The following is a 27740-nucleotide window of genomic DNA, read 5'->3' as shown; positions in this document are numbered from 1 at the left end:
CTTCTGAGGAAGAAGAATACAATGGGTCACATTCTCTGCTGGCATAACTCCATTGAAGTCAAGAGAGTTATGCCAACAAAAACTTTGGTTCAATAATTCTAACCTTTAATAAGAGTGGATAAAAGCAGTTTGAATCAATAGCGATTAATATTTCTTGGGCCCACTTTTTCACCTAATAAGTAAAGACAAATACTAATGAGAAAAGTAGGACTCAGATTCTAGATGGTAGCTGTCAGGGTTCCTTCCCCACTCTGAACACTAGGGTACAGATGTGGGGACCCGCATAAAAGACCCCCTAAGCTTATTCTTACCAGCTTAGGTTAAAAACTTCCTCAAGGTATAAACTTTGCCTTGGCTTTGAACAGTATGCTGCCACCACCAAGCCTTATAAACAAAGAACAGGGAAAGAGACTGCTCGGAGACGTCTTTCCCCAAAGTATCCCCCAAAAGCCCTACATCTCCTTTCCTGGGGAAGGCTTGATAATAATCCTCACCAATTTGTACAGGTGAACACAGACCCAAACCCTTGGATCTTAAGAACAATGGAAAATCAATCAGGTTCTTAAAAGAAGAATTTTAATTAAAGAAAAGGTAAAAGAATCACCTCTGTAAAATGAGGACGGAAAATACTTTTCAGGGTCTTCAGATTCAAAATACAGAGGATCCCGCTCTGGGCAAAACCTTAGTTACAGAAAACAGGAATAAACCTCCCTCACATAAAACAAAAGATAAACTAATCCGCCTTGCCTGGCTTCCCTATACTGGTTGCAATATTGGAGACCTGGATTAGGATGGGTTGGAGAAGATGGATTTCTGTCTGGCCTCTCTCAGTCCCAAGAGAGAACAAACACGTAAACGAAGAGCACAAACAAAAGCCTTCCCCCCCTCACCCCCCCCCCCCCAAGATTTGAAAGTATCTTGTTCCCTTATTTGTCCTCTGGGTCAGGTGCCAGCCAGGTTAGCTGAGCTTCTTAACCCTTTACAGGTAACAGGATGTTGCCTCTGGCCAGGAGGGATTTTTTAGCACTGTATATAGAAAGGTGGTTACCCTTCCCTTTATATTTATGACAGTAGCAGATGATCTGTTTTATGTATAGTTACATTGAACTGTCTGCAATTCTCTTCTGTTTTTCCTCCTTTTTGATTTTGTTCCAGGATTCTTAAAGTAGCTGCTGTTCTGACAGAGAATCTTCATCTGTGTTCTTCAGGATTTTTCCATCTTATCCTATTTTTGATCGCAGAGGTATTCTGCCGTCTCATAATATAGATTACAATGTGACCAATGATTTAGCAAGATAATGCATGGATTCTGTTGCACCATTTTGTTCCTGATAAAATCTTTTTATTTTTAAAACACTAAATTGACTTGGCCCACCCTACCTTATGAACTTTTCTTCCTCTTTTCCTGTCATTGCTCCCTCTAAATGTCTTGCACTGGTCACTTCACACAGTTTTTCCACTGTTTGTGCCAGAACATTTCCCCTAGAGCTCTTGCCATATGAACAGTGTTGTGTTTTCCTGTCTCATCAGGTCTTTGAAAAGAATTAAAGATCCTCTGAAAACATATCTTCTCTCCCTTGTCTGTACCTTTTTATTTTCTCTTTCCCTTTGCTACTTTTTATTATTAGTTTGTTTAGCCTTTTATTGGCACCCTATAAAGAATATTAGGGTAAAGGTTGTATGACAGATGCCATATGAATTTTATTATAGATGAGATTTTACAGAGACAACAGATACAACATATGGATTTGTTTTCATATAAGAATTATGCATGCTAACCTGGATTTAAAGTAATTTAATGTTTCTTCATTTGTGATGACAGTGCTCTGAGATTTATTCAACATAAAGATTGGGTAAATGGTGTAACTCCCTTGATGCATCCTGTTGCATAAGCCTTTATTGTTTAGGAATCCTTAGACTTGTTTTAAATATCTTTATATTGAGTTTAATGTTGCTATTGTAACGTTTTCTCGGGAGACTAGCTCTGATATGATTTCATTTCCTTTTGAATACAGAATTTCTAACGTCATGAACATTGCATATGTTCTTAGAACGTGAAATTTAACATTTTTGAACTACAGCATGTCATAATAAATATTCTGTCTTGTTTTGTATAGCCTTGCATTCTAGTGACTGTCCTACAGAAAAGCACATCTTGAAATACTTTCAAAGTGGTGTCCCTGATCTCCAGATTTATATGCCTAAAATTGTATACTTTGTACCCCTTTTGCTACCAAAATTTTGTTTCCCTCCATTTTGTGCTTATTATTTTGTATGTGCAAAGAACTCTCATGTGGATGTGCAGGAGATATTTGTGTGTGCAAACTGGGCAGCTAGAAACATAATTATTCAGAAATGCATGTGGAAATACCCTTTACACAAAAATGTTGGAGTTCCCTCCATGTGTAAGAAGTAGGCATGCAATTTTAGACACCCTTATTTTGAGGCCATTCCACTATTTTGGCCCACTCGCTGTCTTTTCTTGGGTAGATCTGAGCTACTCTGCTTTGAGTATCTGGAAGTTTCATCACTAAATCTCTCATAAGTCTTGAGAGAGTATACTGGTTCAACAGAGTATATTCGATTACAGACCTAAGAGTGGCTATTCTTCAACAAAAAAAACTTCAAAAACAGACTCCAACAAGAGACTGCTGAATTGGAATTAATTTTCAAACTGGATACAATTAACTTAGGCTTGACTAGAGACTGGGAGTGGATGGGTCATTACACAAAGTAAAACTATTTCCCCATGTTATTTCCCCCCCTCCGTATCCCCCACTGTTCCTCAGACGTTCTTGTCAACTGCTGGAAATGGCCCACCTTAATTATCACTACAAAAGGTTTTCTTCTTCCCCCTGTCCCCCATTTGCTGGTAATAGCTCATCTTAAGTGATCACTCTCCTTCCAGTGTGTATGATAACACCCATTGTTTCATGTTCTCTGTGTATATAAATCATCTCCCCACTGTATTTTCCACTGAATGCATCCGATGAAGTGAGCTGTAGCTCACGAAAGCTTATGCTCAAATAAATTTGTTAGTCTCTAAGGTGCCACAAGTACTCCTTTTCTTTTTAGAGTATATTCACTCTTCCTTTTCCTCTCTGCAGGTAGAAGAAATTGTTGATATAGGATCATTTGCCCCGGAAGATATTCACATTCCAAAGATCTATGTCCATCGTCTCATAAAGGGAGAGAAATATGAAAAGAGAATTGAAGTAAGTAGTTCAGCTTCTTAGCCACTATGTATGTTGACCCAGAATACGTTTTATAAATTACAGAATTTCTGCTTGACCATTAAACTGTAGCCGTGATAAAATGAGATGGATTCTCTACTGTGTCAAGTTCCAGCTAGTGCAGGAGATGAGGGTGGGGGAGGGAATGGTTATGGATCCCCAATTGTCAAGCTTCAGTAACTGCTTCCATTCATGCATAAGATAGAGGAGCCCCTGGACTTGTCTAATTCAGGACAGTTGGTTATGATCCCTAAGAAACCTTATACCAGCTTAAAATTTGAGGCATCGCGCTCCAGCCTGCCCCTTCTATATCATGATCCATCCTCTTCCCAATATGCCACCTTCACTGGCAGCATGGACAGTGGTTGGTGTGAGAGCCAGCTCTGCCAACTTTACAGCAGGTGAGAGTTATCTCCCACTGGGAGGCTTGGCAGCGAGGGCCAGTTCCAGCCCCTTCGTGCTATGCAGGTGGTACAGACTGGGCCCAGAAGAGAAAATTTGGTCCTATATTCATATTTATATGGCAGAGTGTCCTGGAGGTTTTTTTGTTTTTAACATAAACTGTTACTTAATTGCATTCCTCTACAGAACTGGAAGACCTTTTATTGTCAGTATCTATTAAAAAAGTTACAATTAATATTAATGAATATGGTGGTAGCGTTTTAGCTGACTGCAAAGAAAGCACCTATTTCATTGCTAGACTTAGAACCAACCTGGAAGAAATTGTCCCTGCTTTGGTTCTGTCATGTCCCCTCCAAGGAGCAATCTCTCTGGGTTCAACTTTGTGGCATGACAGCTCTCTAGAAGTACATGACAGCTCTCTAGAAATTTTATGGGCCAGCAATCTTGCAGTATGTTCTGACACACCTTTAATATTTCTTTGCAGTCGGAAATAACTTTTTTGGCTATATTTGATGGTTATTTTAGTGGGAGTGGGAAATATGAAAGGAAAAAAGATTACGCTGACTTCTGCCCATTTTTGTTATTAAAAAGTTGTCCTCCTGAAACTGTTCTGCTATAAATCAAACTTCACTTGACCACCATAAAATCCCAAAGGCCTGGAAAGCCATAAGGCCCTTTACTTGAGTAAACTCTCCCTGGGGTAAACCGCCTTGTGACCTCAAGCAGGTTGATAAATCACAGCTTGCTTAGTCACCAGTTTATTCTGCACAAACTTGGTGTGTCACTAGGTATCTGACTGGAGCCAGATGTGCCAAAGCTCTTAGTCTATGGGCACTTTGTATTAGACAGCAGCTAATACCGCGTTCCCTCCTTTTAAGACATGGTCTATTACATCCGCTCACAAGCATTTATCTTTCTCAAAATGTATTGATTTTGCTTTGCTTAAAATGCTGTTTTCCTTTCAGTTAGGCTTCAGAGGCTTGCCCCTTCTTTCCAGTGTAGCAACTACATACAAATGCTGCTTGGCTTTCTTCTCTGATTTGCCCACTACAGAGGTGGTCCTCCTAGGACCAGGAGATTAAACCAGAACTTTAACAACAAGGCCTCATGTCATACCACTTACCCCATTTTTTAATTACCTTTTAAAATGTTTTTATATAATATACAATAGAATTGCAGCAGGGATAAATTTGGTCCATTGAGTTTTGTAATTCTAGCAGTGATGCATCTCATCAAATAGAAATATAGCAATGAAATTACAAAGTTATTTATTTACTACCTTACACAGAGCCTATAAAATAAAATTTGAGGCGTGGAGCTCCACCATACCCCTTCTATATCATGATCCCTCCTCGTCCCAACATGCCACCTTGACTGGCAGTATGGACAATGGTTTGTGTAGGAGCCAGCTCTGCCAGCTTTACTTACTACATTTTGAGCATAAATTGGATCAGGCATATTACAGTTTCCAGTGGAATGTTTGGAAAGGATTCCCATATAAACCAGCTTTAGTTAGAGTGCTGGGAAAAGGAAGGCATGTTGTTGTTCTAATCATGTTACAGAAATGATAGTCCTACTCCTATACCTTTTTTTGGTGGTGGTGGTGGTGGTGGAGTGCAGAGAGGGAGGAAGGAGAGGAATAAATAGAAGCTAGCTTGTCATACATTTACTGTCCTTAGATGTACAGTTTGCTCCTGCCTAATTGGATTCTGATCTGATCCCTCTAGTGGGAATGCTTTTGGTGTACTGTCCATCATGCATTCCTTTTTCCATGGAAGAGTCCTCCAACACAAGGCAGGAGCCAATCTATGAACACTTTCATTTCCTGCAGGAAGTGAAACAATGAGTTTGGGATTCAGAGACAGCAATGCTCCACCATTATAGGGGAAGCAGCCAAGGGTTAAAAAGAAAGCTTTTTAAAAATGAAATTAAATTACATTCAAAATAAATGTTTTAATTTAAATATGGATTTTATTTAACAACTATGTTCCCACTAAAGGCTTCTGTTCCATCAGTGAAAATCCCTTCTGCCCACATAAACCTACTTTCTTGAAATATGGAAAAGGTAAAGGACAAAATTACAGAAAATATATTTTTGACAGACACTTTCTCAAAAGAATAGTGCTGTTCTTGACAGCAAACCATCCCTTGCGGAAAAGGCTTATAGAATTTAAAACCATGATAACTTTTATATAATAGTAAAGACAAGCTATCAAATTCCACTGCAGGGATAATATTATCTAATAAGCTCAGTAGGCTACTGAAAAAATTCATATAGAAAGGATTTCATTTGTTAAACTCTATTGGTGGGGTTTTTTTTGTTTTTTTTGTTTTTTTTTTTTTGCAGTACTTCTTCTAGAGCCAAAATTGGTTTCATCCCTATAATATTCTAAAGGACTTTTGCATAAAATCTCACTGAACCCATGAGCCTGACTTTTATGTCTTGCAGAACAGGAATCTTAACACCACAGTTTGTTTTTGACAATGTCTTACTTTATAGCGATTATCCATCCGAAAGCCTGAAGACTCAAAAGCCAAACAAAAGAAGGAAGGAGATAATGTGAGAGAGAGGATCATCAGACGAGCAGCTTTAGAGTTTGAAGACGGCATGTACGGTATCCTCCAACTATGTTGTAGGTTAAAGAAATGGGATTTGCTGTGATAAAATAGCAGCTGCAGCTGTTATTCCTGGCACAAGTTTGTTACCATCTTCACTGTCCACTTCAGCACCTGTGGCTCTGTCATTATATTAACATCCTATTGAAATAGATGGAATGTTAGGGCATACAGTAGGAGATGTTCTACCTGGGTATAACTGGAATGTTCATTGGCAGTCAAGTGATTAATTGATATTTCTTGAAAATTGTAAGCACCCTCTGTATTAAATGAAGCTTGCTTGGACAGTTATATTAATGGGTTAGCATCTGAGAGAAGGCAACTAGGCAGTCCAAATGACAAAATAATTCAGCATAACTTTTGAGGCATATATTTGAAAAGCCGAACGGATTGTAAACAAAAAAAAAAGTAAGGTGTGTGATAACAGCAAAAATATAATTTTGTTAATTTACTCATTTACGGTAATTATAATCTAGTTGTGCCTTGACCAATTTACTTCAGCTAATCTGGGCATAGGAATTCCACTGTTGGCCAGCAACTTCATCAGTCCAGACATTTCAGTTCACCTGCAGAGTGAAAATGGAGTCCTGGGCTTGGTAAGTATAGAGACAGTGAAGGCTTATGTAATGCACTTAAATTAATTTGTTGTTTTTTCCACAAGCTGTTTATACTTTGAGCTCAAAGAGCTGCCATGTTGCAAGGTGCTATGTATTCTTGCTTAAGCCCAGGAATGTATTTAAAGCACATACTTACTTGAGAGAGATGTTAGTAGTCCCATTGGAGTTATGGGACAGATAACAAGCTTAAAGCTAAGCATGTACTTTGGTAGAGGGCTTTGCTGTATTGGTGCCAGAATGCTCAGCACCTTGCAGGATCAAGCTCTATAAGAGGTTTTTAGTTGTGACATCATACATAATTTTAAGCTAACATAATATGTATGCATATTTTACTACAGTGATGCTTTCTTAAATTGAACCTGGATGCCTGTAACTTTAAGAATTCTGTATCTTCAAGGAAAACTATATACGTTTAATAATTATAATAGCCTTCAGCAATGTCTTTACCATACAGTCTCTGTTCATGGACTAGTATACGTTTCAGTGCACATACTAAATAAAAGAGGTGTAACACACAGAAAAATCCAAATGTATGATGTATTTATTTTGAGTCACAAACATTAGAATTAATAAAGGAAAATATTGTGTAATTCTGGATCATCAATAAATATTGAGACTGTGTTTTGTTATCAGGGTCCTTATCCACTTGAAAACGAGGTAGATCCAGACCTGATTAATGCAGGTAAAATCATTAACATACTTAACTTCTGGAAATTGTTCATAACTGATTTAACATACTTCATTTGATTCAATACTAAATCCAGAACACTGGTGCAATGTTATTTGTAAATATTTGTTGTTTTGCCTTTTTTTAGTACTGACATATTTTCAGTCACTATGAGTTTTGATTATTAGTGACCATTAATATACTAGCTAGTCAGCATATGTATCATCACTACTTTCTAGTAGTGACAGTTAAAGGAGGGGTTTTTTTTCCTCAAGCAGTGAAGGCTTGTGTTTTACTTTTTTTTAAGCAAAAGATTCTTAGACCTATTCCCCAATTCAGCATGTAGATTTGCACTGTGATGTCTATACGCACATGCATTTGTTCCCACTGTTTTTCCTGGGATGTCTGGAAGTGCTAAAAATTGGCCCCATTGACTCTTATCCCAGGCATGTTTGGCAAAATTCCTGGACTTCAGTCACTGTGTGTTTAATATCTTCGCTTCTCACTATTGAGGGATTATATCTTTGGAGGAACAATTTAAGCAACTTTTCACAGATCTCACTTGAATATTCGGAGTGGATACTTCCAGTGTTCCCCCTAATTTTTTCCATGCATGTGTGGAATGAATTTTGCTATGTACACCATATCGAGGTAATGTGCAGATGTGTGTCACCACTAGAAACAAAAAACCTAGATATAATATGTATTTTTTAAAAGTTACCAAAGGGATAATTACTCCAGCCATGACAGGTTAGGCATTTTAGAACCCACTACTCAAAGAATTAAATTTATGTGTAAGAGAAAAATAAAAATTATGAAATGCATAGACTAGTCAAAAAACTAAAACAAAACACTTTGAAAGAAGTATCAAGTAACAACAACAACAATACAAGTATGTATTGGGAGGTGTTAAGAACATAAGAATGGCCAAACTGGGTTAGACCTAAGGTCCATCTAGCCCATTGTCATGTCTTCCGACAGTGGCCAATGCCAAGTGTCCAAGATGGAATGAACAGAACAGGTCATCGCCAAGTGATCCATCCCCTGTCTCCCATTCCCAGCTTCTGGCAAACAGAGGCTAGGGACACCATCCCTGTCCATCCTGGCTAATAGACATTGATGGACCTTTCCTCCATTAATTTATCTAGTTCTTTGTTGAATCCTGTTATATATAGTCTTGGCCTTCACAACATCCTCTGGCAAGGAGTTCCACAGGTTGACTGTTGTGTGAAAAAATACTTCCTTTGGTTTGTTTTAAACCTGGTGCCTGTTAATTTCATTTGGTGACCCATAGCTCTTGTGTTATGAGAAGGAGTAAATAACACTTCATTATTTACTTTCTCCACACCAGTCATGGTTTTATAGATGTCTATCATATCCCCCCTTAGTCGTCTCTTTTCCAAGCTGAAAATTCCCACTCTTATTTAACTCTCCTCATCCAGCACCCATTCCACACCCCTAATCATTTTTGTTGCCCTTTTCTGAGCCTTTTCCAATTCTAATATACCTTTTTGAGATCAGGCGACTACACCTGCATGCACTATTCAAGATGTGGGCGTACCATGGATTTATATAGAGGCAATATGATATATTCTGTTTTATTATCTCTCTCTTTCTTAATGATTCTCAATATTCTGTTCACTTTTTTGACTACTGCTGCATATTGAGTGGATGTTTTCAGAGACCAATCCACAATGACTCTAAGATCTTTCTTGAATGGTAACTGCCAATTTAGATCCCATCATTTTATTTATATAGTTGGGATTATGTTTTCCAATGTGCATTACTTTGCATTTATCAACATTGAAGTTCATCAGACATGTTGTTGCCCAGTCATGCAGTTTTGAGAGATCCCTTTGTAGTCCTTTGTGTTCTGCCTGGGACTTAACTATCTTGAGCGATTTTGTATCATCTGAATATTTTGCCACCTCACTCTTTACCCCTTTTTCCAGATCATTTATGAATATGTTGAATAGTACTGGTCCCAGTACAGACCCCTGGAGGACACCACTATTTACCTCTCTCCATTCTGAAAACTGAACATTTATTCCTGCTCTTTGTTTCCTATCTTTTAACCAGTTACCAATCCATGAGAGGACCGTCCCTCTTATCCCATGACAGCTTACTTTGCTTAAGAGCCTTTGATGAGGGACCTTGTCAAAAGTTTTCTGAAAATCTAAGTACACTATATCCACTGGATCCCCCTTGTCCACATGCTTGTTGGCTCCCTCAAAGAATTCTAGTAGATTGGTGAGGCATGATTTCCCTTTACAAAAACTGTGTTGACTCTTCCCCAACAAATTATGTTCATCTATGAGTCTGACAATTCTGTTCTTTACTATAGTTTCAACCAGTTTGCCCAGTACTGAAGTCAGGGCTTACTGGCCTGTAATCGCCGGGATCACATCTGGAGCCCTTTTTAAAAATTGGCATCACATTAGCTATCCTCTAGTGATTTGGTACAGAAGCTGATTTAAATGATAGGTTACAGACTACAGTTAGTAGTTCTGCAATTTCACATTTGAGTTCTTTCAGAACTCTTGGGTGAATACCATCTGGTCCTGGTGACTTATTACTGTTTAGTTGATCGGTTTGTTCCAAAATCTCCTCTAATGACACCTCAAACTGGGACAGTTCCTCAGATTTGTCACCTAAAAAGAATGGCTCAAGTTTGGGAATCTCCCTCACATTCTCAGCCGTGAAGACTGATGCAAAGAATTCATTTAGTTTCTCCACAATGGCCTTATCGTCCTTGAGTACTCCTTTAGCATCTCGATCGTCCAGTGGCCCCACTGGTTGTTTAGCAGACTTCCTGTTTCTGATGTACTTTAAAAAATTTTTGCTATTACTTTTTGAGTCTTTGACTAACTGTTCTTCAAATTCTTTTTTGGCCTTCCTAATTATAATTCTATGCTTCATTTGCCAGAGCTTATGCTCCTTTCTATCTTCCTCACTAGGATTTCACTTCCACTTTTTAAAGCATGATAGACTCTGTGTGTGTGTGTGTGTGTGTGTGAGAGAGAGAGAGCGAGAGATACACGCTGCCTCTTTAAGTATACTGACCTTGTACTTAGCAGTCTGAAGCCTGCTTGTTCAGACACAGAAACAGCTGCCAGCAAGCTCCTTCCCTCCTAAGCCCTGTCGTTTCCGTCCTCCACACTCTGTGGAGATGGGGGGATTGAGGGGAGAGGGACACCTTGATGGCACCTCCTCCTTCTTCCTTCGCCTCCCCAACTCTGCACAGTAAGCAGGAGGCTCTTGGGAACCGCTGGCCAGGGGCTCCAAGGCAGTGGGCAGGAACAGTGCGGCAGTGGGTGGAGGGGCACCTGAAGTCCATGGCACTTGATAGCCTGCTGGGCGGCTGCCTGGCCGCGCAGCTTAGAGGGAATTTAGGATACCTCCCCCTGTATTTCACCCATTTCAGCTTCAGACAACCCCTCCCCATCTTTTGGCAGGAAAAAGTGGTCTCACAGCTTTGAAATGGGAAAACTAGCTTGTTAGGATTTGTTTGTTTATTTTTGTTTGTTTGGGAGGAGTTTTTAGTTTAGTCTCACAATACAAAGTTATGCAAATATTTGCAGTTAATCCAATTCAGTTTAAACACAGGCCTTGCTTCTGCAGTGGGATCAGCTAGTGCAGAGACCTACACCCATATAGACTCCCATTGGTGTTAACAGGACACTGCATGGCCACAGGCCCACACTAGTGGATCCCAGTGCAGGATCAGGTATATACATCTGGTATTTTAGAAAGGGCATTTCATAATAATATAGATCTCCTCTTTAGCAGATCATGTTAGCTAGTACAGCTAAACTGAATAGCCAAATGAGATAAAGCACTGACATATAACCAAGTTTACAATTTAATTTAGCTGTACTCTCCAGCAACAGCTCTCTGACTTGTAAAAATATTTGCCGCGTAGCTTAATTAATTGCTTCTCTTATCAGTGTTGTTTTTCCCACTTTGAACAGTGCCATCTCTGCAATATTACTCATGTATTATTTCAGTACCTAACAAAGTTTCACCAACAGCTGGCTGTGGAAATATTTTATATGGGGAGATTTTCCAAGGCACAAAAAGGAGTTAAGTATCTACCTTTGAAAATCTCTGTGTGTGTGTGTGCGCGTGCACACAAGTTAAGCCTTGAGATTAATGTAATTTTTTTTAATTAAACGGCATAAAATTGCTCTTTAAAAATAATTTATCCTAAATTGGCAGTGATCATCTGGTATTTTGAAGTGTTCTTTCAAAAACGTGGTAGAACTTGCAAGATGGAAAATGGGATTGGATATTTATATGGGTACCATAGTTATAATTAATTATAACACATTTTACAAGGGATATTAAACCTCATACTTCAGGTTTTAAATCAATCTCTAACTATTAAAGATACCTCCTAGGTAAGAGAGGAAAAACAGTACTTCTTGTGCCTCACCAGAAGTGGTGCTGGGAGGCAGGAAGGTGGTCCGGTGCTAGGTCTAGAGTTAAGGTCCTTCAGGCCTTCCATGTGATTTGTCACATGAGTGCTGGATAAGGCTTTGTGTGCTCCACTCACAGGACCAGGAACAGCTCAGGGACCGACTGCTTAGCACATGGAGGCTGCTCATAAACATTCATTTTCTTGTACATGCACCTTGGAGACAAGAGAGTGAACCAACTCTGTCATGCATTTCCACTAGAGTAAATTCCCAGTCTGGCCTCCTCTTTTTGTAACATTTTCTGTCTCTTCTCCAGACACTTTCTTTCTGCTAAAAATTGCCCCACACTTTTCCCACAAATGGAATGAAAAGCTAAGTCCAGTGAGGCAGTGGGATTTATCTGATCACCTAGAACTACATACTCCAGCTTATTCTATAAAATACTTCCTGCTACTCACGCTACCCAGTGACACATTCCAGTTGATATGGTATCAGTATGACTCAGGTGCCAGTCTAAGGCCATGTCTACACTACACTTACACTGGCACAGCTGTACGGATACAGCTGCGCCGCTGTAAGATCGCTTATGTAACCACTCTATGCTGACGGGAGAGAGCTCTCCCATCAACATCATAAAATCACCTAAACGAGCAGTGACAGTTATGTCGGTGGGAGAAGCTCTCCTTAATTCATGGCCTAATTCAGCCCCTGCCCAACTCCCTCAAGCCATTCTTCCAGAATAACCTCCCGCTCCCATAATTCCAAAAAGCTTACACCAATAAATATTGATAGAGTCTGGTGGAGTTTGAAATGACAAAGATCCCTTCCTATTGGATTTTCGTAAAGAACACTAGTTCTGTAAATATAACAGCCCATTTCTTTTACAGGTAAAGAGACAGTCACCGTTCTTCCAGGTTCCTCCTATTTCTCTAGTGATGAATCATTTGCAATGATTAGAGGGTATGTAACAGAACTCCTAATTGGTGAAAATGCTGAACAGAATAGGATGAGTCACTAACTAAACTAATTAGTAATGCTCTGAAATGTGATTATCATTTAACAACCTATAAAACTATTGTGGATGTTCAGTGAAAATTTACAGGAGGATTAGGTCAGGCTACTGGAAACTGAAATATTCAACTGACTATGACTGATGGATGCTATAAGGATGTTTGCATCTAACACCACTTGGCTGCATCTAAAACATTTGTAGCTGTGTTTTAAACAGCTACTTTTTAGTCACTTTCTGAGGAATCTAATCTGTACTTGCACACTGTATATTCTCTTTACTCAGCTTGTGTCTGCAATCCTGATTCTGCCTCCCTGATGGAAATTCACCATCTGCACCTGTTTTTTGTTTTTTTTTTTCGGAGAGGAAGTTGGATACAAACAAACACTAAACCATAATGTCTCTGAAAAGATAATCAGTGCACGTAATATGTGAAGGAGTGCATTTAAAAATGTGAGTTCAGAGCTGATTTACTGTGAATGCAATTAACCAAAACCAGACAAAAATAATCATGTTTTTGAGGCTCAGAAGGAAGAGAGAAATCCAGATTAGTACTATGTGTAGGGGAAAAAAGTACATGTGTAAGTGACAAACTGTTCAATTCCTCTGTTGTTTACTACCATTTTTAGGAGCTTTATATGATATATTAAGACAGTGAACAAATAACTTGGTTGGATTTGTGGGCTATTATTTTAACACAGTATGCTAATTGCACACTATCTTTTACCAGAGGTCATGTCGATTTGACAATGCTTGGAGCAATGCAGGTGTCTAAATATGGTGATCTGGCCAACTGGATGATACCTGTAAGTAAACACTTGTACCATGAATACACTTACTTTAGAACAATACAAATGTATTTTTCCTAGCTTCTTTCATAACTGTGTTTCGAAACTGCAGTTCCTAAACTGATAGCAGAGAGGGAGAGAGATTGAGACAAGGGAGGATACATTTTAAATGAACAGTCACAGGTGCCTAACTTCAGTTAGTTATTTTTAATAAGCGTTCAAAAACTGGAGATTTAAGGAGCTTTGAAGACATTTGATAGTGGAACCATTGCACCAGACATAGAATTTTTGTTCAACATCTTGAGTTCCTGAAGACTTTCATTGTAAGATGTGTACTGTTTCTTTAAATCTGTGGCAAGAAGACAGGCACAAAGGAAAGAATTTAGGCAGAAACTGGGCTGTGAGGCAGAGAAAAGGAGAGAACACGTTCAGCTTTAAGGTCAATACTGTTTTCCTTCAATATCACCAGCTCCAAGCATTCATAAATCCTGAGCCAGGCCTGCAAAACTGAATTTGTATTGAAAAGAATGAGATTTTTAAAATAATAATGTTGGGGTCTTTTTATTTGCCTCCTAGTTTTTGAGCTGTTGGGTTCCCATTTTCAAACTTTTCTGAGTTTCCTGCAGTTTAGAGATTTGTTGCATGAATTTTCAGTAGCTCTCGACACAACATCAATACCAGTAGGAAGCAAAGAATGTCTAACTATAGAGAGATGATATAGGGCTTGAAGTTGGTAGGAAAGAAGACAGCCCTACAACCAACAGTCAAAGCAAATTCCTCTTGTAGGGAAACTGGAGATTCTAAGATGTTCCTGGCTGAAAAAATAAGAAAGTTGGACATGTTTTGGTAAGGGGCTATGAGGAGCATAAGAAGGTTTACAGAAGTATATAAGGTCACTGGTTCTGGCTGCATATAAGTGAAGCCAAAATAATACAGTCTAGTGATTGTCCTGTGATTGTTTTAAACTCATTTGTCTTTTTCTAATAGTCATTCACTTGTCATGTGAGGGACTAATGTTGCTAGTTAGATGGTTTCAGAACTCATTGGTAAAAACCCCTGAGCAAAGATGGGTACAACTACCAATTTTGCCTTCATTTACGGTTACTTATTCACATACTTTTTTCTTGAATTTGATGCCATTGTCAATAAGAGCTATGGGTTTTCACAGCTAAAATGGTGAAATTCTAATCCATGAGGGGGGAGCATGAGTTTGACCCATTTCCAGTGGTACCATATGGATAAAAAGAATAGCTTTCAGGACAATCTGATGAAATTTTTGCAGGCAGAAAACTCTTTGATTATTATGAAAAATTGGAGCTAAGAATTAATATCCGTTCTCTGTGAACCTGTAATGTTTCACTGGTGATTGGGCGTCTTTTATACCTTAACCTAGTTTAGGGAACCCGGAGGATGGTCAGGTATCTGTTGGGCCAATACCTCTCATGTTTGGACCCTAATATTTACATTAAGTCAACTGTGTATTTCTTAAGATGCCAATTAGTACTAGATCTTGATGTAACTTGCCACTGAACCTAATTTGGAACATATTGTATTTTTTTGTGTGTCTTGAGTTACAAATATCCAAAATAAATAATAAACTCTGCCTCTTTTGGAAAGGAGAAGAATACTGTGAAAAAAGGGAAACAATCAAATTATATTTTTACTCCCTCATATGATTTATGATCTGCACCAAGATGAGATTAATATGAGGTCACCAAATATGTTTCTAAAAAGAATCAAGGAGCTAATGGACTGAAGCCCAATGTAGTTAAAATTAGAGTATGGGTGATTTATTTATTACAGCTATGTTTTAGAGAGTTCAGATTTCCTTTTAAAATAAATTTAGTATCTAAATCTTATACCAGTTAGATGGGCAAATGATTATCAGTCTGATACTGTAGATGCAAGTCTCCTGAGGACTGTGTAAGATATCTTTCTCTTTATGTCATCTTTGAACCACTTTTATTTTCTCTTCAGATTAAATTAATACAGTTCTGTCAGAAGACTTCATCTTCTTTGTTTTGCAGAGGATGTGACTATTCATTACATAATGCAGAATGAACTAATTACTTACCTACTGTTTACAAAAATTATTTTGAATCATTGCATTCTGGATCACAAAATGTGTTTAAATGACATACACATAGACATTTTTCAATCTAAATTTCTGGGGTTTAAACCTAAGTTATATTTCTTATTGAAATATTTTCCTCAGTGTCGATCATTGAAAAAAATAGTTTTTGTTACACACGCTAGGGATTTTTCTTGTCTTGGGGGAGATATGCTCAACTGAATTTTTGAAGTGGTTTTTTTTTAGTGTGAGTGTTAAGTAAAAACAGTCCTCGAATGGGAGATTGCATGGGTCATATATATTTGAATCGGAAATGCTCTAAAAGTGTAGTATATAGAAATGACAGCAACATATATACAGTGTTTCCACTTCAAACTACAGTTACAGATGGAGTTCAAATGAAGTGAGAACTCCATAGAACTCCATGAGTACAGAATTCTGCACTTGCAAATCCTGATGATGGATCCAGGTCATATTTCCAGTATTTTTACTAGCGTATGCCACCTCAGTAGTGGTATTATTATTTTTATTATTTATTATTGAGCTATATCAATATCTAAAAAAGAAAAGGAGTACTTGTGGCACCTTAGAGACTAACAAATTTATTAGAGCATAAGCTTTCGTGAGCTACAGCTCACTTTCGTGAGCTACAGCTACAGCTGTAGCTCACGAAAGCTTATGCTCTAATAAATTTGTTAGTCTCTAAGGTGCCACAAGTACTCCTTTTCTTTTTGCGAATACAGACTAACACGGCTGCTACTCTGAAACATATCAATATCTATATCAATATCTAGTCTATCAACAGAAGTCTGTCCAAACATTTCTTAATGCTCTAAAGCATGCTTGGATTTGATCACTCAAACAATTGCCACATAGGAAGGATTCTTTTCTCTTTGCTCACTTACACTATTGTTGTAATGGTACAAGGAGACCAACAATGTTTCCAGCTATAGTGCTTTTGCTGCAGGTGCAATTTGAGGTTTTGATTTTAATCTAGACATCTTTAGGGTTTGAGTCCTTAGCCAAATTAAGTCTAAGCATTAGTCTATCTTAGAATAATGTTCTTTATTGATGCTTTTCAAGTGGGCAGTCAGTATACTAACATATCTGTGGATTGTGGGCATGTCCTTCAAGTTAGAGGTCCCCTGACTCTCTGGAGTTCACTTCTTCCCCAATCCTTAGGACCAAAAAAAGCTGAGTTTAATGCTCATACACACTGCAAGACCTTTGTTTATTCAAGATTTTTGTGAGAGGATTGCTAGAAAGGAGTTTGAAGTGGTTGTTTAGAAGTTGTTGTTTTGTTTGCTTTATTATTTTTATAGTAAATATGTCTTGGAGTTGAAAAGAGAAACATTTTATAAATGGAAACATAAATAAAAGATAAACTGCTCCCTCTGTATAAAGTACTGTTCAACCCACGCAAAAAATGTACATGCAGTGTTGCCTCACGTACCTGGTACATCCCCTCTGAAAAACAGGCATTTTCAATTACATTATCAAATGTTGCTGTAGTAGCTGTGACCGAAGAAGTTAACCAAAAAGTAGGCATTTTAGTGTTTCACAGTCTTTTACTATCTTCTGTTTTAAATAAGACAATATATCATCATTATTAGGTGACTTCACTGAGCTTTATATATCCTTTTTTGTTGCAAGATTTATGTTGAATAATATACAGATACTTTTTTATTGCAAGAAGCTAACAATCAGGGGAACTTAAAGTTCCATTTTATTGTATCATTTTTCACTTAGCTTTCTATTTTCATAGTTTCATCATTTTTATATGCCATAAGTCTCTGTTTGGTGGTATTTCCATCAGTTGGAGGCAAGTAATAATCCTAAACCTTCAAGTTTTGAATAAGTATCATAGTGAAACTATTCTTCCTCTCCCTTAATAGCTTGATATCACTCAAGCACTGATGCTTATATTTGTATTTGCATACATTCATAATGAGGAAATCCACTGGGAAGGATTGTTAAAATAATTGTAGCCCTCTCCTCCTTCCCTTCTTCATTAACTTTTAATGGAGGTGGTACTCCCATGAGAGTTTTGGGGTAAGAAGAGCAGTATGTCATTCTAAACATCCTACAAAATGCGAGGTTCGGGATACTGGTCTGCTCCTGGGAAGCGGGGGACCTTGTTCTTAATCACAGGTTCTTGATGACAGGCTGACTCCATAAAACATGAATGTTTATATCCTTTGCATGCGAACATTGATTCCATTCTCCCCTCAGGGCCCCTGACTATCTTTGCTTGCCTCTTAAGGTTGCACCTCAGCCCTTCCTCCAGCTTTTTCAGCTCACACCGTCCCAGGCTCCTTCCCTAGCACATCTGAGCTGGGACCTTCATTGAGGTCTTTGCTCACACCCTGGCACTGCAACCTTCTCAGCACTTACTTCTCACTGGGAAAAATGTATTGCCTTTATCTCACTTCCTTGGTGGCAAGCTTACAACTCTATTTGCCCCTGGAACACAAGCCTCAGAATTCCACTAATCTGGGAGGAAGCCAGGCACAAGTGGGCACTTACCTTTCTTTAAGGCCTACTCTGGGACACAATCCCCTCTTTGTTCATTTTAATTGTTTTTTTTCTTTTGTATGCCACAAAAGGAAATGCCTCTCCCTCTAAGGAGCTCAGGGTAAACTTTTCAAAAGTGCTTAGGCCCTGGTCTACATTAGGGGTTGAGGTCGAATTTAGCAGCGTTAAATCAATTTAACCCTGCACCTGTCCACATGATGAAGCCCTTTTTTTCGACTTAAAGGGCTCTTAAAATCGATTTCCTTACTCCACCCCGACAAGGGGGATTAGCGCTGAAATCGGTTTTGCTGGGTCGAATTTGAGGTACTGTGGACACAATTAGATGGTATTGGCCTCCGTGAACTATCCCAGAGTGCTCCATTGTGACCGCTCTGGACAGCACTCTCAACTCAGATGCACTGACCAGGTAGACAGGAAAAGTCCCGCGAACTTTTGAATTTCAGTTTCCTGTTTGGCCAGTGTGGCAAGCTGCCTGTGACCATGCAGAGCTCATCAGCAGAAGTGACCATGATGGAGTCCCAGAATCGCAAAAGAGCTCCAGCATGGACCGAACGGGAGGTACGGGATCTGATCGCTGTATGGGGAGAGGAATCCGTGCTATCAGAACTACGTTCCAGTTTTCAAAATGCCAAAACATTTGTGAAAATCTCCCAGGGCATGAAGGACAGAGGCCATAACAGGGACCCGAAGCAGTGCCGCGTGAAACTTAAGGAGTTGAGGCAAGCCTACCAGAAAACCAGAGAGGCAAACGGCCGCTCCGGGGCAGAGCCCCAAACATGCCGGTTCTATGATGAGCTGCATGCCATTTTAGGGGGTTCAGCCACCACTACCCCAGCCGTGTTGTTTGACTCCTTCAATGGAGATGAAGGCAACACGGAAGCAGGTTTTGGGGATGAGGAAGATGATGATGATGAGGTTGTAGATAGCTCACAGCAAACAGGTGGAGAAACCGGTTTTCCCGACAGCCAGGAACTGTTTCTTACCCTGGACCTGGAGCCAGTGCCTCCCGAACCCATCCAAGGCTGCCTCCCGGACCCGCCAGGCGGAGAAGGGACCTCTGGTGAGTATACCTTTTAAAATACTGTACAAGGTTTAAAAGCCAGCATGTTTAATGATTAATTTGCCCTGGCATTCATGGCTCTCCTGGATATACTCCCAAAGCCTTTGCAAAAGGCTTCTGGGGAGGGCAGCCTTACTCCATCCACCATGGTAGGACACTTTACCACTCCAGGCCAGCAGCACGTACTCGGGAATCATTGTAGAACAAACCATTGCAGTGTATGTTTGCTGGCATTCAAACAACATCTGTTCTTTATCTCTCTGTTATCCTCAGGAGAGTGATATCATTCATGGTCACCTGGTTGAAACAGGGTGCTTTTCTTAAGGGGACATTCAGAGGTGCCCGTTCGTGCTGGGCTGTTTGCCTATGGCTGAACAGAAATGTTCTCCACTGTTAGCCACACGGTGGGGAGAGGCAAAATGCGACCTTGTAACAAAAGCACATGTGCTATGTATGTAATGTTAAAGCAAGGTTTACCGTGAAAGAGTGTACCCATTGTTCTATAAAATGTGTCTTTTTAAATACCACTGTCCCTTTTTTTTTCTCCACCAGCTGCATGTGTTTCAAGGATCACAGGATCTTCTCCTTCCCAGAGGCTAGCGAAGATTAGAAGGTGAAAAAAATGCACTCGCAATGAAATGTTCTCTGACCTCATGCTGTCCTCCCACACTGACAGAGCACAGACGAATGCGTGGAGGCAGACAATGTCAGAGTGCAGGAAAGCACAAAATGACCGGGAGGAGTGGTGGCGGGCTGAAGAGAGGGCTGAAGCTGAAAGGTGGTAGCAGCATGATGAGAGGAGGCAGGATTCAATGCTGAGGCTGCTGGAGGATCAAACTAATATGCTCCAGCGTATGGTTGAGCTGCAGGAAAGGCAGCAGGAGCACAGACTGCCACTACAGCCCCTGTGTAACCAACCACCCTTGTCCCCAAGTTCCATAGCCTCCTCACACAGACGCCCAAGAACGCGGTGGGGGGGCCTCCAGCCACTCCACCCCAGAGGATTGGCCAAGTAACAAAAGGCTGGCATTCAATAATTTTTAAAGTTTTAAACTTTTAAAGTGCTGTGAGGCCTTGTCCTTCCCTCCTCCACCACCCCTCCTGGGCTACCCTGGTAATTATCCCCCTATTTGTGTGATGAATTAATAAAGAATGCATGAATGTGAAGCAACAATGACTTTATTGCCTCTGCAAGCGGTGATCGAAGGGACGTGGGGAGGGTGGTTGGCTTACAGGGAAGTAGAGTGAACCAAGGGGGGTGGGTTTCATCTACATGCACTTAGAGCATTTGTGTGGGGACACACACACTCGACTGTATAAAAACGCTTTCTACAAAACCGACTTCTATAAATTCGACCTAATTTCGTAGTGTAGACATACTCTAGGTTACTTAGGGGCTTAAGTTTCATTGAATTTCAATGAAACTCATTGCCCGCTCAGTAGAAGGTAGACAGATCGCCAATCACAAATTTTAACCTTTTGTGATTATATATTCTGTTAAAATAATAATAAAAAAATGACTGGACTATGTCTCCTTTCACTTTGTCTCCATATTGTTTTTACCTGTGCCAGTGTATCTTTTTCTATTGTGTATTTCAGAGTCTGTTTTCCTCACTCTTAATCTTCTTGTGCCCAGTAATATTTTCCCCATCCTCATCCTTTTCTTTCCTATGCTTTAATCTCATTCCTTCTTCTTAACCTTTTTTTCCCCTGTCTCTATCTCTCCTCCAGGAATCATCTCTCTTCCACTGCCCAGCACCTTGCAACACTCTATCCATGTCCCTCAACAGCCCAGCACCCAGTTCTTTCTTTCTCTCTCTCTCTCGCTCATCCACAGCACGGATCAGTCTAAGAGTCTGTTGCTGCAAAACCTGTGTGTGTTCCATTTCCTACAGATCACAGTAGAATGTTAAAAATAATGACATATTACGTTTCTGCAGTATTTCTAATTCTCTATTTTTCTAAGTTCCCTATATAGTGAAGTAAGTTTTGGAGTAAGCTATAGCACCTTTCACAAAAAGGTAGCAGGTGATCTGATATTGCCTGCAGGTGGGGTTTCTTTGACTGATGATACTTTTGCATTGCTAAAATAGCCCCAAGCCATTAAACATCAAGCTTTAAGAGAGGAGAGGAAAAAAAGATTAAAAGTGATGGATTATGCTTCCAAGGGATTCATTAATATTAATATAATAAATACTGGTGTTGCTGATAGGATGTAACAGCAAATAAACCATTGAACCAGTGACAGAGATGCCCTGTGGCTAAAGGTTGATAAATCTTATAGAGTAAATTTTGTAAAACTTCTGTGGGTTCCATGTCAATAGATAAAAATTTCTTCCAAACTTTTCCCTGCTGTATTACCATCACTACTGTGAAGGGAACATGCTCTGTCTTACATAATGGTTCTGATTTAATAAAATACCCTTTTGGAAGATCTGTAGTACATAAGAACAACAGAATATGGCTAATAAATATGCAGAATATTGTGTCCCAGTTATACACCTTATCAATTGGTACTTTAAGTAAGGATGCAAGTAATTGGATGCAATGCATTTAAAAAGCGCTGTGTCTCCTTTTGTGTATCATCACACCAGTTCTGGAGATAGAACACTAGGTTTTCTAACCATCAAAGATATCTATGTGCAGCTGTCTTCCCTATAGTCAATTTTAAATAATTACAACTCATGACTAAGAGAATTAACTTTATGTCTGCATATTCTTCTGCTGTAATCTAAAGTCTCATGTTGTGGTAGCTGTTCACTTAGGGTTTTGGGTTAGGAGGACAAGGCTCATGTAAATGAATACATTAACACACACAAAAACATACACGATAGCTATTAATTTTTAGTTGTGCTTATAGCACCTTTCGCTCCCAAAGATCCCAAAGTGCTTCACAAGCTGTAGGCAATTCCAAGCTATCTTGTGCAGGCGTACGTGGTAGGGAAAGGGAAAAGGCAGAAAGAACCTTTAATTCTCTGGACTCTCCCTGTACAAGAGCAGGCCAAGATACAAACCTAGTACTATCTTGGAGCACTAGGGAGGAGGCCTGACTAATGCACCCAGAGACCTTCTATGGCTCTAAGGTAGCATGCTCAGCCATCTTAGTGGTGGATCAGACCTTCAGCTCCTTAGACACATGCTGCCTTCAGACACAGGTGCTGTGGGGAATGCATATTGCTCCTTTTTATGGAGCAGTAGCAAACAATGTTGCAGAGTTTCTTGTCCCTGACCCCTCCTGCTTGTGGCGTTGTTGATATAGCTGACAAGGCAGGTTGCTTGTAACAAAAATTGGATCAATATCAAAATTCACTTTCATTTTTTAAAAAACTGATTTTAATCTGAAACATTTGGATCAAGATTTTCAAAAGTGACTAGCGATTTTGGATGCCATTTTTTTAGATTCCCAACTTGAGGCACCTAAAAGGAGCCTGATTTTCAGAAAGCTGAGTACACACTTTGAAAATCAGGCCTGTCTATGGGGTCTCAAATTGGGCACCCAATAGCTAAGGCTGAGTCACTTGGAAAAAATTGGCTTGACATTTTAAAATATCAGCCTAAAATCTTAATGCTGTACATCAAATCCCAGATCTAACTTGGAACAGCCAGGATTAAAGGGGTAATAATGAAAAGAAAACCAACTAATGAAAAGAAAACCAGAGTACAAAAATACTGACTCTTACCAAAGATTAACTTTGCAGGGAAGCTATGAAGAAGGCCAGTTCCAATTTAATAACATTTTATTTTAATTTGCTATCTATAGAGGTCAGTCTAACCTAGGACATTAGGAAAGTAATGCTATACATTAAGTGGTAATTTTTCACCCAGTCTTAAACATTTGTGCACAGCTTTCAATGAGGATCCTTTTTTGAGACCAGTTGAAAATCTGGTCTTCAGTGCATTAGAAAAACAACATAGCTGTTCCGTTTGCACCTGACCCAAAGCTAACTCAAGTCAGTGGAGAGACTGCTATTTATTTCAGTGGGCTTTGGATGAGAGCTTGAGTGAGCTGATACACTAATAGTAAACAATAGAAAAAATTTAATATAAAGGGAATCCCTCCTTTGGATTTCCCAGTATGTAGTAGTTTCTCCATGTTTGCCTCTTAGGTCCTGAACGTACAAGGACTTACGCACATGCTTCACTTTAAGCATGTATGTAGTCCCACTGCCTTTACCAGGACTGCTCAGATCTTTGTAGGATCAGGAGCTTAGATTGTAAGCTTTCAGAGCAGGAACTGACTTCATTTTGAGTCAGTGTTCAAGCCACTACCAGCACACACGAAAAAGTAATAATACAGTTACTTAGGCCAGGTCTATGATACGGACCTAAGTTGGTATAACTACATCGCTCAGGGGTGTGAAAAAATCCACACCCCTGAGTGGCGTAGTTATACCAGTCTTAACACACATGCATGCACCCTCCCTCCCCCCGTGCTATGTCAGTGGGAGAGCTTCTCTCATCAGCATAGCTACCACCTCTCAGGAAGTCTCTCCTGTCAGCACAGGAGCATATTCACTGCAGCACTACTGTGGCTTAGCTGCATCAGTGCTCTTGTGCTGATGCAGCGTTTTAAGTGTAGACCTGTCCGTCGCTGTAGAGCTGAGAGAAACTCTTTTCCCATTGAGATGGTTCACATTTGAAACAGGGATTTTCCTAAGCGTTTGTTTAACCAAGAACAAAACTTCACTATTTTCACCAGTCACCAGCCCATTTTCCTGGCACAACAGTAGTTTTCACCCACAAAACTCCTCTCTGTAAATAATTCTAAGTGAAATTCTGAAAGGTTGCTCTTGTCTCAACCAGTCAACAACCGTTACTTTTCCACCATTTTGCTGCTGACATTAAGATTTCACACAGATCTCATTGGCTTTGTAGCTGTCAGTCAAGGTCAGTGTGAATCTCCTTCTTACTGATAGGGAGGATGTGACTGAAAATGTAAGAATAATAGGAGACACTGCCAATTCTACTGTGTTTCCCTGTAGATTTTGGATTTTTCTGCAGTCTGCCTGGAAACGTAAGCTGTTGTCAGAGTTAAAGCAGGGATTTAATATGAAATCGAACAGTGTGTGTGTGTGTGTGTGTGTGCATCCGATGAGCTATATATAGCTCACGAAAGCTTATGCTCTAATAAATGCATTTGTTTCTAAGGTGCCACAAGTACTCCTTTTCTTTTTATGAATTAGCTGTAGCACTAAAATGTTTCAAAGTTTTCTTCTTTCTGGCTTATCTTTTATCATTTAAATCATGGGACAGATTCATTCTTGGTGCAACTCCAGTGAAGTCAGTGAAATCACAGCAGGGATTAAGTTGGGGAAATATCTGTAGAAAAAGCTCAATGGTGAGATTCATCAAGTGTGTAGAGTAGCCTCCCAAGTGAAGTGACAGAAGCTACCACACTTAAAGAAATTTAAAACTAGGAAAAAGTATGAAGAAATTGTGTTGTAAGGACCATTCCTTCCCTGGCAGAGGGTGGGCTTGATAACATACCTGATCAGTCTCTCCCATTTATAATTTCTAGTGTTCTGTGAATATCGAACATTGCACATTTATTTCTTGCTTTTAAATTATACATTAAGATGCAAGACATTCAATGAGAAGCATACTTCTTCTTTCATCATTATTGTAGGTAGTGGAATGATTACCTACTGCTACCAAGTAAGCAACTAAGTGCTATATAAACAGAAAATATTCGGGCTAATTACGTTCATTAGATTTGTACATCTCTGAATGTTCATGGGAGCTGTGCTGCTAATTTCCAGTGCATTTTCGAGCAGCTACCCCAGATTGCATGAAAACAAATTAGGCATGTTGCAGAAAATATGGTGGGGGCAATCTGTTAACTCAAGACTGGGGAGCCTGCAGTTACCTGGATTCTCATGCTTATCTGAGTTCTACGGTTTCCAAGTAATGATATTATTTAAATTATAGGCAAAAGCATTAACTTCCTTGCAGACATCTGCTTTGTAAATGAAGCATGTAATGTTGATCAGCTTTCTAGTTCCACCTGCCTCTCTCCCAACAAATACACACCTGGAAATCCTGCAGAGCCTTATAGCACATAATTACTGCCATAAAGAGGCCACTGCAGTGTGAAAGGAAGAGTAGAGCATGTTGTATTAGCTCCATTTCTCCTTCCACTGCAGGTGAGGCTTTTCTGTCCTATTTTATTTTGATTTGCTCTTTGCCACACTTCATAGCGTAGTGGGAGTATAGGGCTCATAATCGGGATGGTTATGGGTGCTGTCCTAGACATTTTTATTGGGGGGGAATGAGAAATCTGACTTGCACAGCTTCCTACAATGAGCAGCTTTTTCAGACTAAAAATATTCATTGCCTATTTCAAAGACAAGAAGATATGTCAAAAAATCCTTGATCCCCAAGTTAGTTCTAGAATGGAATGGCACTTGCAAACTTAACTGTGGAACCATAATCACTGGGTGAGCACGGATGTTATGTATGCAGTTCTTGGAATTAACATTTAATAATCACTGTACAACATGCACTACATTTTGGTGGGGCCATGTACAGCTAAATGGAAAGCTTAACTTTATGCTCTCTAACCCTGTCATAGTAATTAACATCTTCATATAGTGCGTGTATTTGAATGCTGCACAGCATTAAGACATTGGTTTAAGTAGCTCTTGAGATGCACTTTCAGTTCATTCATTTGAATTTCACTTTGCAGTTTTAATTCAGTGCCAACAGTCATTTTGAATGAGTTTTATGGGAAACTAACTTCATAAAAATTGACTAACTTTCCTTTAGGCATATGTCATATTTTAAATTACTTCTGTTATAGAAAATAAATATTTAACATCCCCAGAAGAGTCATTTTTAAGCATACTAAATTTTAGGAAAAAGGTATTTGGTGAAATTTTCAAAAGTTCATAAATTACTTAGGAGCCTAAATTGCATTTTCAGAAGTGTCTAAATCCCATTGAAAGGCTCTTTTGAAAATTATATCTACTGTCTTTTATTTCCATGTTTTGTTGTGGAAGTTCAATGGGAAATGGGTGTTTAACACTTTTGAAAATAAGGCCACCTATTTAATGGCTAAATATGTATCTAGAAGTTAAATTTAGACATCAGTTTTTAAAAAAATCTTTGCCATGTGTATATCTAATAGCATGTACATACACAATTATTACATTCAAGGACTTTAACTGTTTGCTTCTGCGTTATTTCTTTCACCCACTCAACTGCCACAAAAATACCATTAATGACTTCCTAGTATTCCTTGCTAATGTTCCTTCAGTTAGTCTTTCTGAGTAAAATCTAATCTAGCTGTCAGGGATGACAATATAATTACAATAATTCTGTAATTGTGCCATTTGAGGCCCTGCAGTTACTGAAAAAAATGAGAAAGCAAGTATATTCTAGAGCAATTCATCTTCAAGCTCTATCCAGTAAAATCTTTCCTCCATTGGGGAAATGGAAAATAAAATACTGGAAGAAGAGTGATTTTCTTTTTTGGAAGCAAGCTACTATAAACATAATTTCACTTGTGAACAGAGTATATTGATGTGCAATGTTATACTTACACTATTTATATAGGCACATAATTATTTTCTTTACAAAACATTCTATATCCTCTGAGAGCTTTTCTTTATAATTGTAATTCAGGGCTTCCCTGGAGCTTGCTGATATACTGATATTTTTTTTCAACTCCTACAGAAACATGTAATGCAGATTATATTTTCTTATTGTTCCTTGTTGTATGCGTCTCACTTGAATCCTTCACATACACGAGTGATGATAGCAGCCTTATGGAAGATGGAGGGGCCTCCAGGGCTAATGTAGGTTGGGGATCGATGAGTACCATTGAAGCTCACTAAGTAGTCAGGCAGAGCAAAAAGCTCTCTGTACAGGTTTCAGGTTTACCTTTTAAGCAAGACCCATTCCTTGTGGCCCCGTGCCTCCCAGCAGAGAGAGCACTACAGAGGAGTTAGGTTAGTCCAATCACTGTTACTCTCATTCACTATTTCCTGGAAGATCTAACCCCTTTGCTTAGCAAGGAGGCTGGAAATAGCAACTGATACCCATATCTGCCCCTCCCCCCAGCCCTCCAACATGTTCCACTAGGCCAGCTGAGTCCAAAACAGGATCTCCTTCAAGTGTAGGGGTAGGAAGGTAGGGGAGTCATGCTGACTCTACTCTCCATCTGGTTGGTTTTGTGAGGTTTTCCTTAGCTCCACGTCATGAAGGCGAAAGAAGCATCCGAGTCTTGGAAATTAATCAGCATTAATGCCAAATTCTCATTTCTTTCCCCATCCTAGGCAGTTTGTTCAAAATCCTTCCAGATAATCATTTAAAAGGTCAACTTG

General features: G+C 39.3%; 1 protein-coding gene across 2 annotated transcripts in view; it reads left to right on the top strand.

Moving 5' to 3' along the window:
• Nucleotides 1-27740, top strand: part of OXCT1 (3-oxoacid CoA-transferase 1) — a 142863-nt gene that overhangs the window by 86352 nt on the left and 28771 nt on the right. For both annotated transcript variants that reach the window (XM_038401717.2, XM_043514264.1), the window contains 6 exons: nucleotides 3108-3215; nucleotides 6136-6250; nucleotides 6753-6847; nucleotides 7502-7550; nucleotides 12841-12913; nucleotides 13693-13768. In XM_038401717.2, coding sequence (XP_038257645.1) covers nucleotides 3108-3215; nucleotides 6136-6250; nucleotides 6753-6847; nucleotides 7502-7550; nucleotides 12841-12913; nucleotides 13693-13768 — 516 coding nt within the window. The remainder of the gene's footprint in view (nucleotides 1-3107; nucleotides 3216-6135; nucleotides 6251-6752; nucleotides 6848-7501; nucleotides 7551-12840; nucleotides 12914-13692; nucleotides 13769-27740) is intronic.

This window comes from Dermochelys coriacea, chromosome 5 (assembly GCF_009764565.3).
Source record: "Dermochelys coriacea isolate rDerCor1 chromosome 5, rDerCor1.pri.v4, whole genome shotgun sequence".
NCBI lineage: Eukaryota > Metazoa > Chordata > Testudines > Dermochelyidae > Dermochelys > Dermochelys coriacea.
The sequence above is the reverse complement of the archived record's forward strand: the minus strand, read 5'-3'. Positions and strand labels throughout refer to the sequence as shown.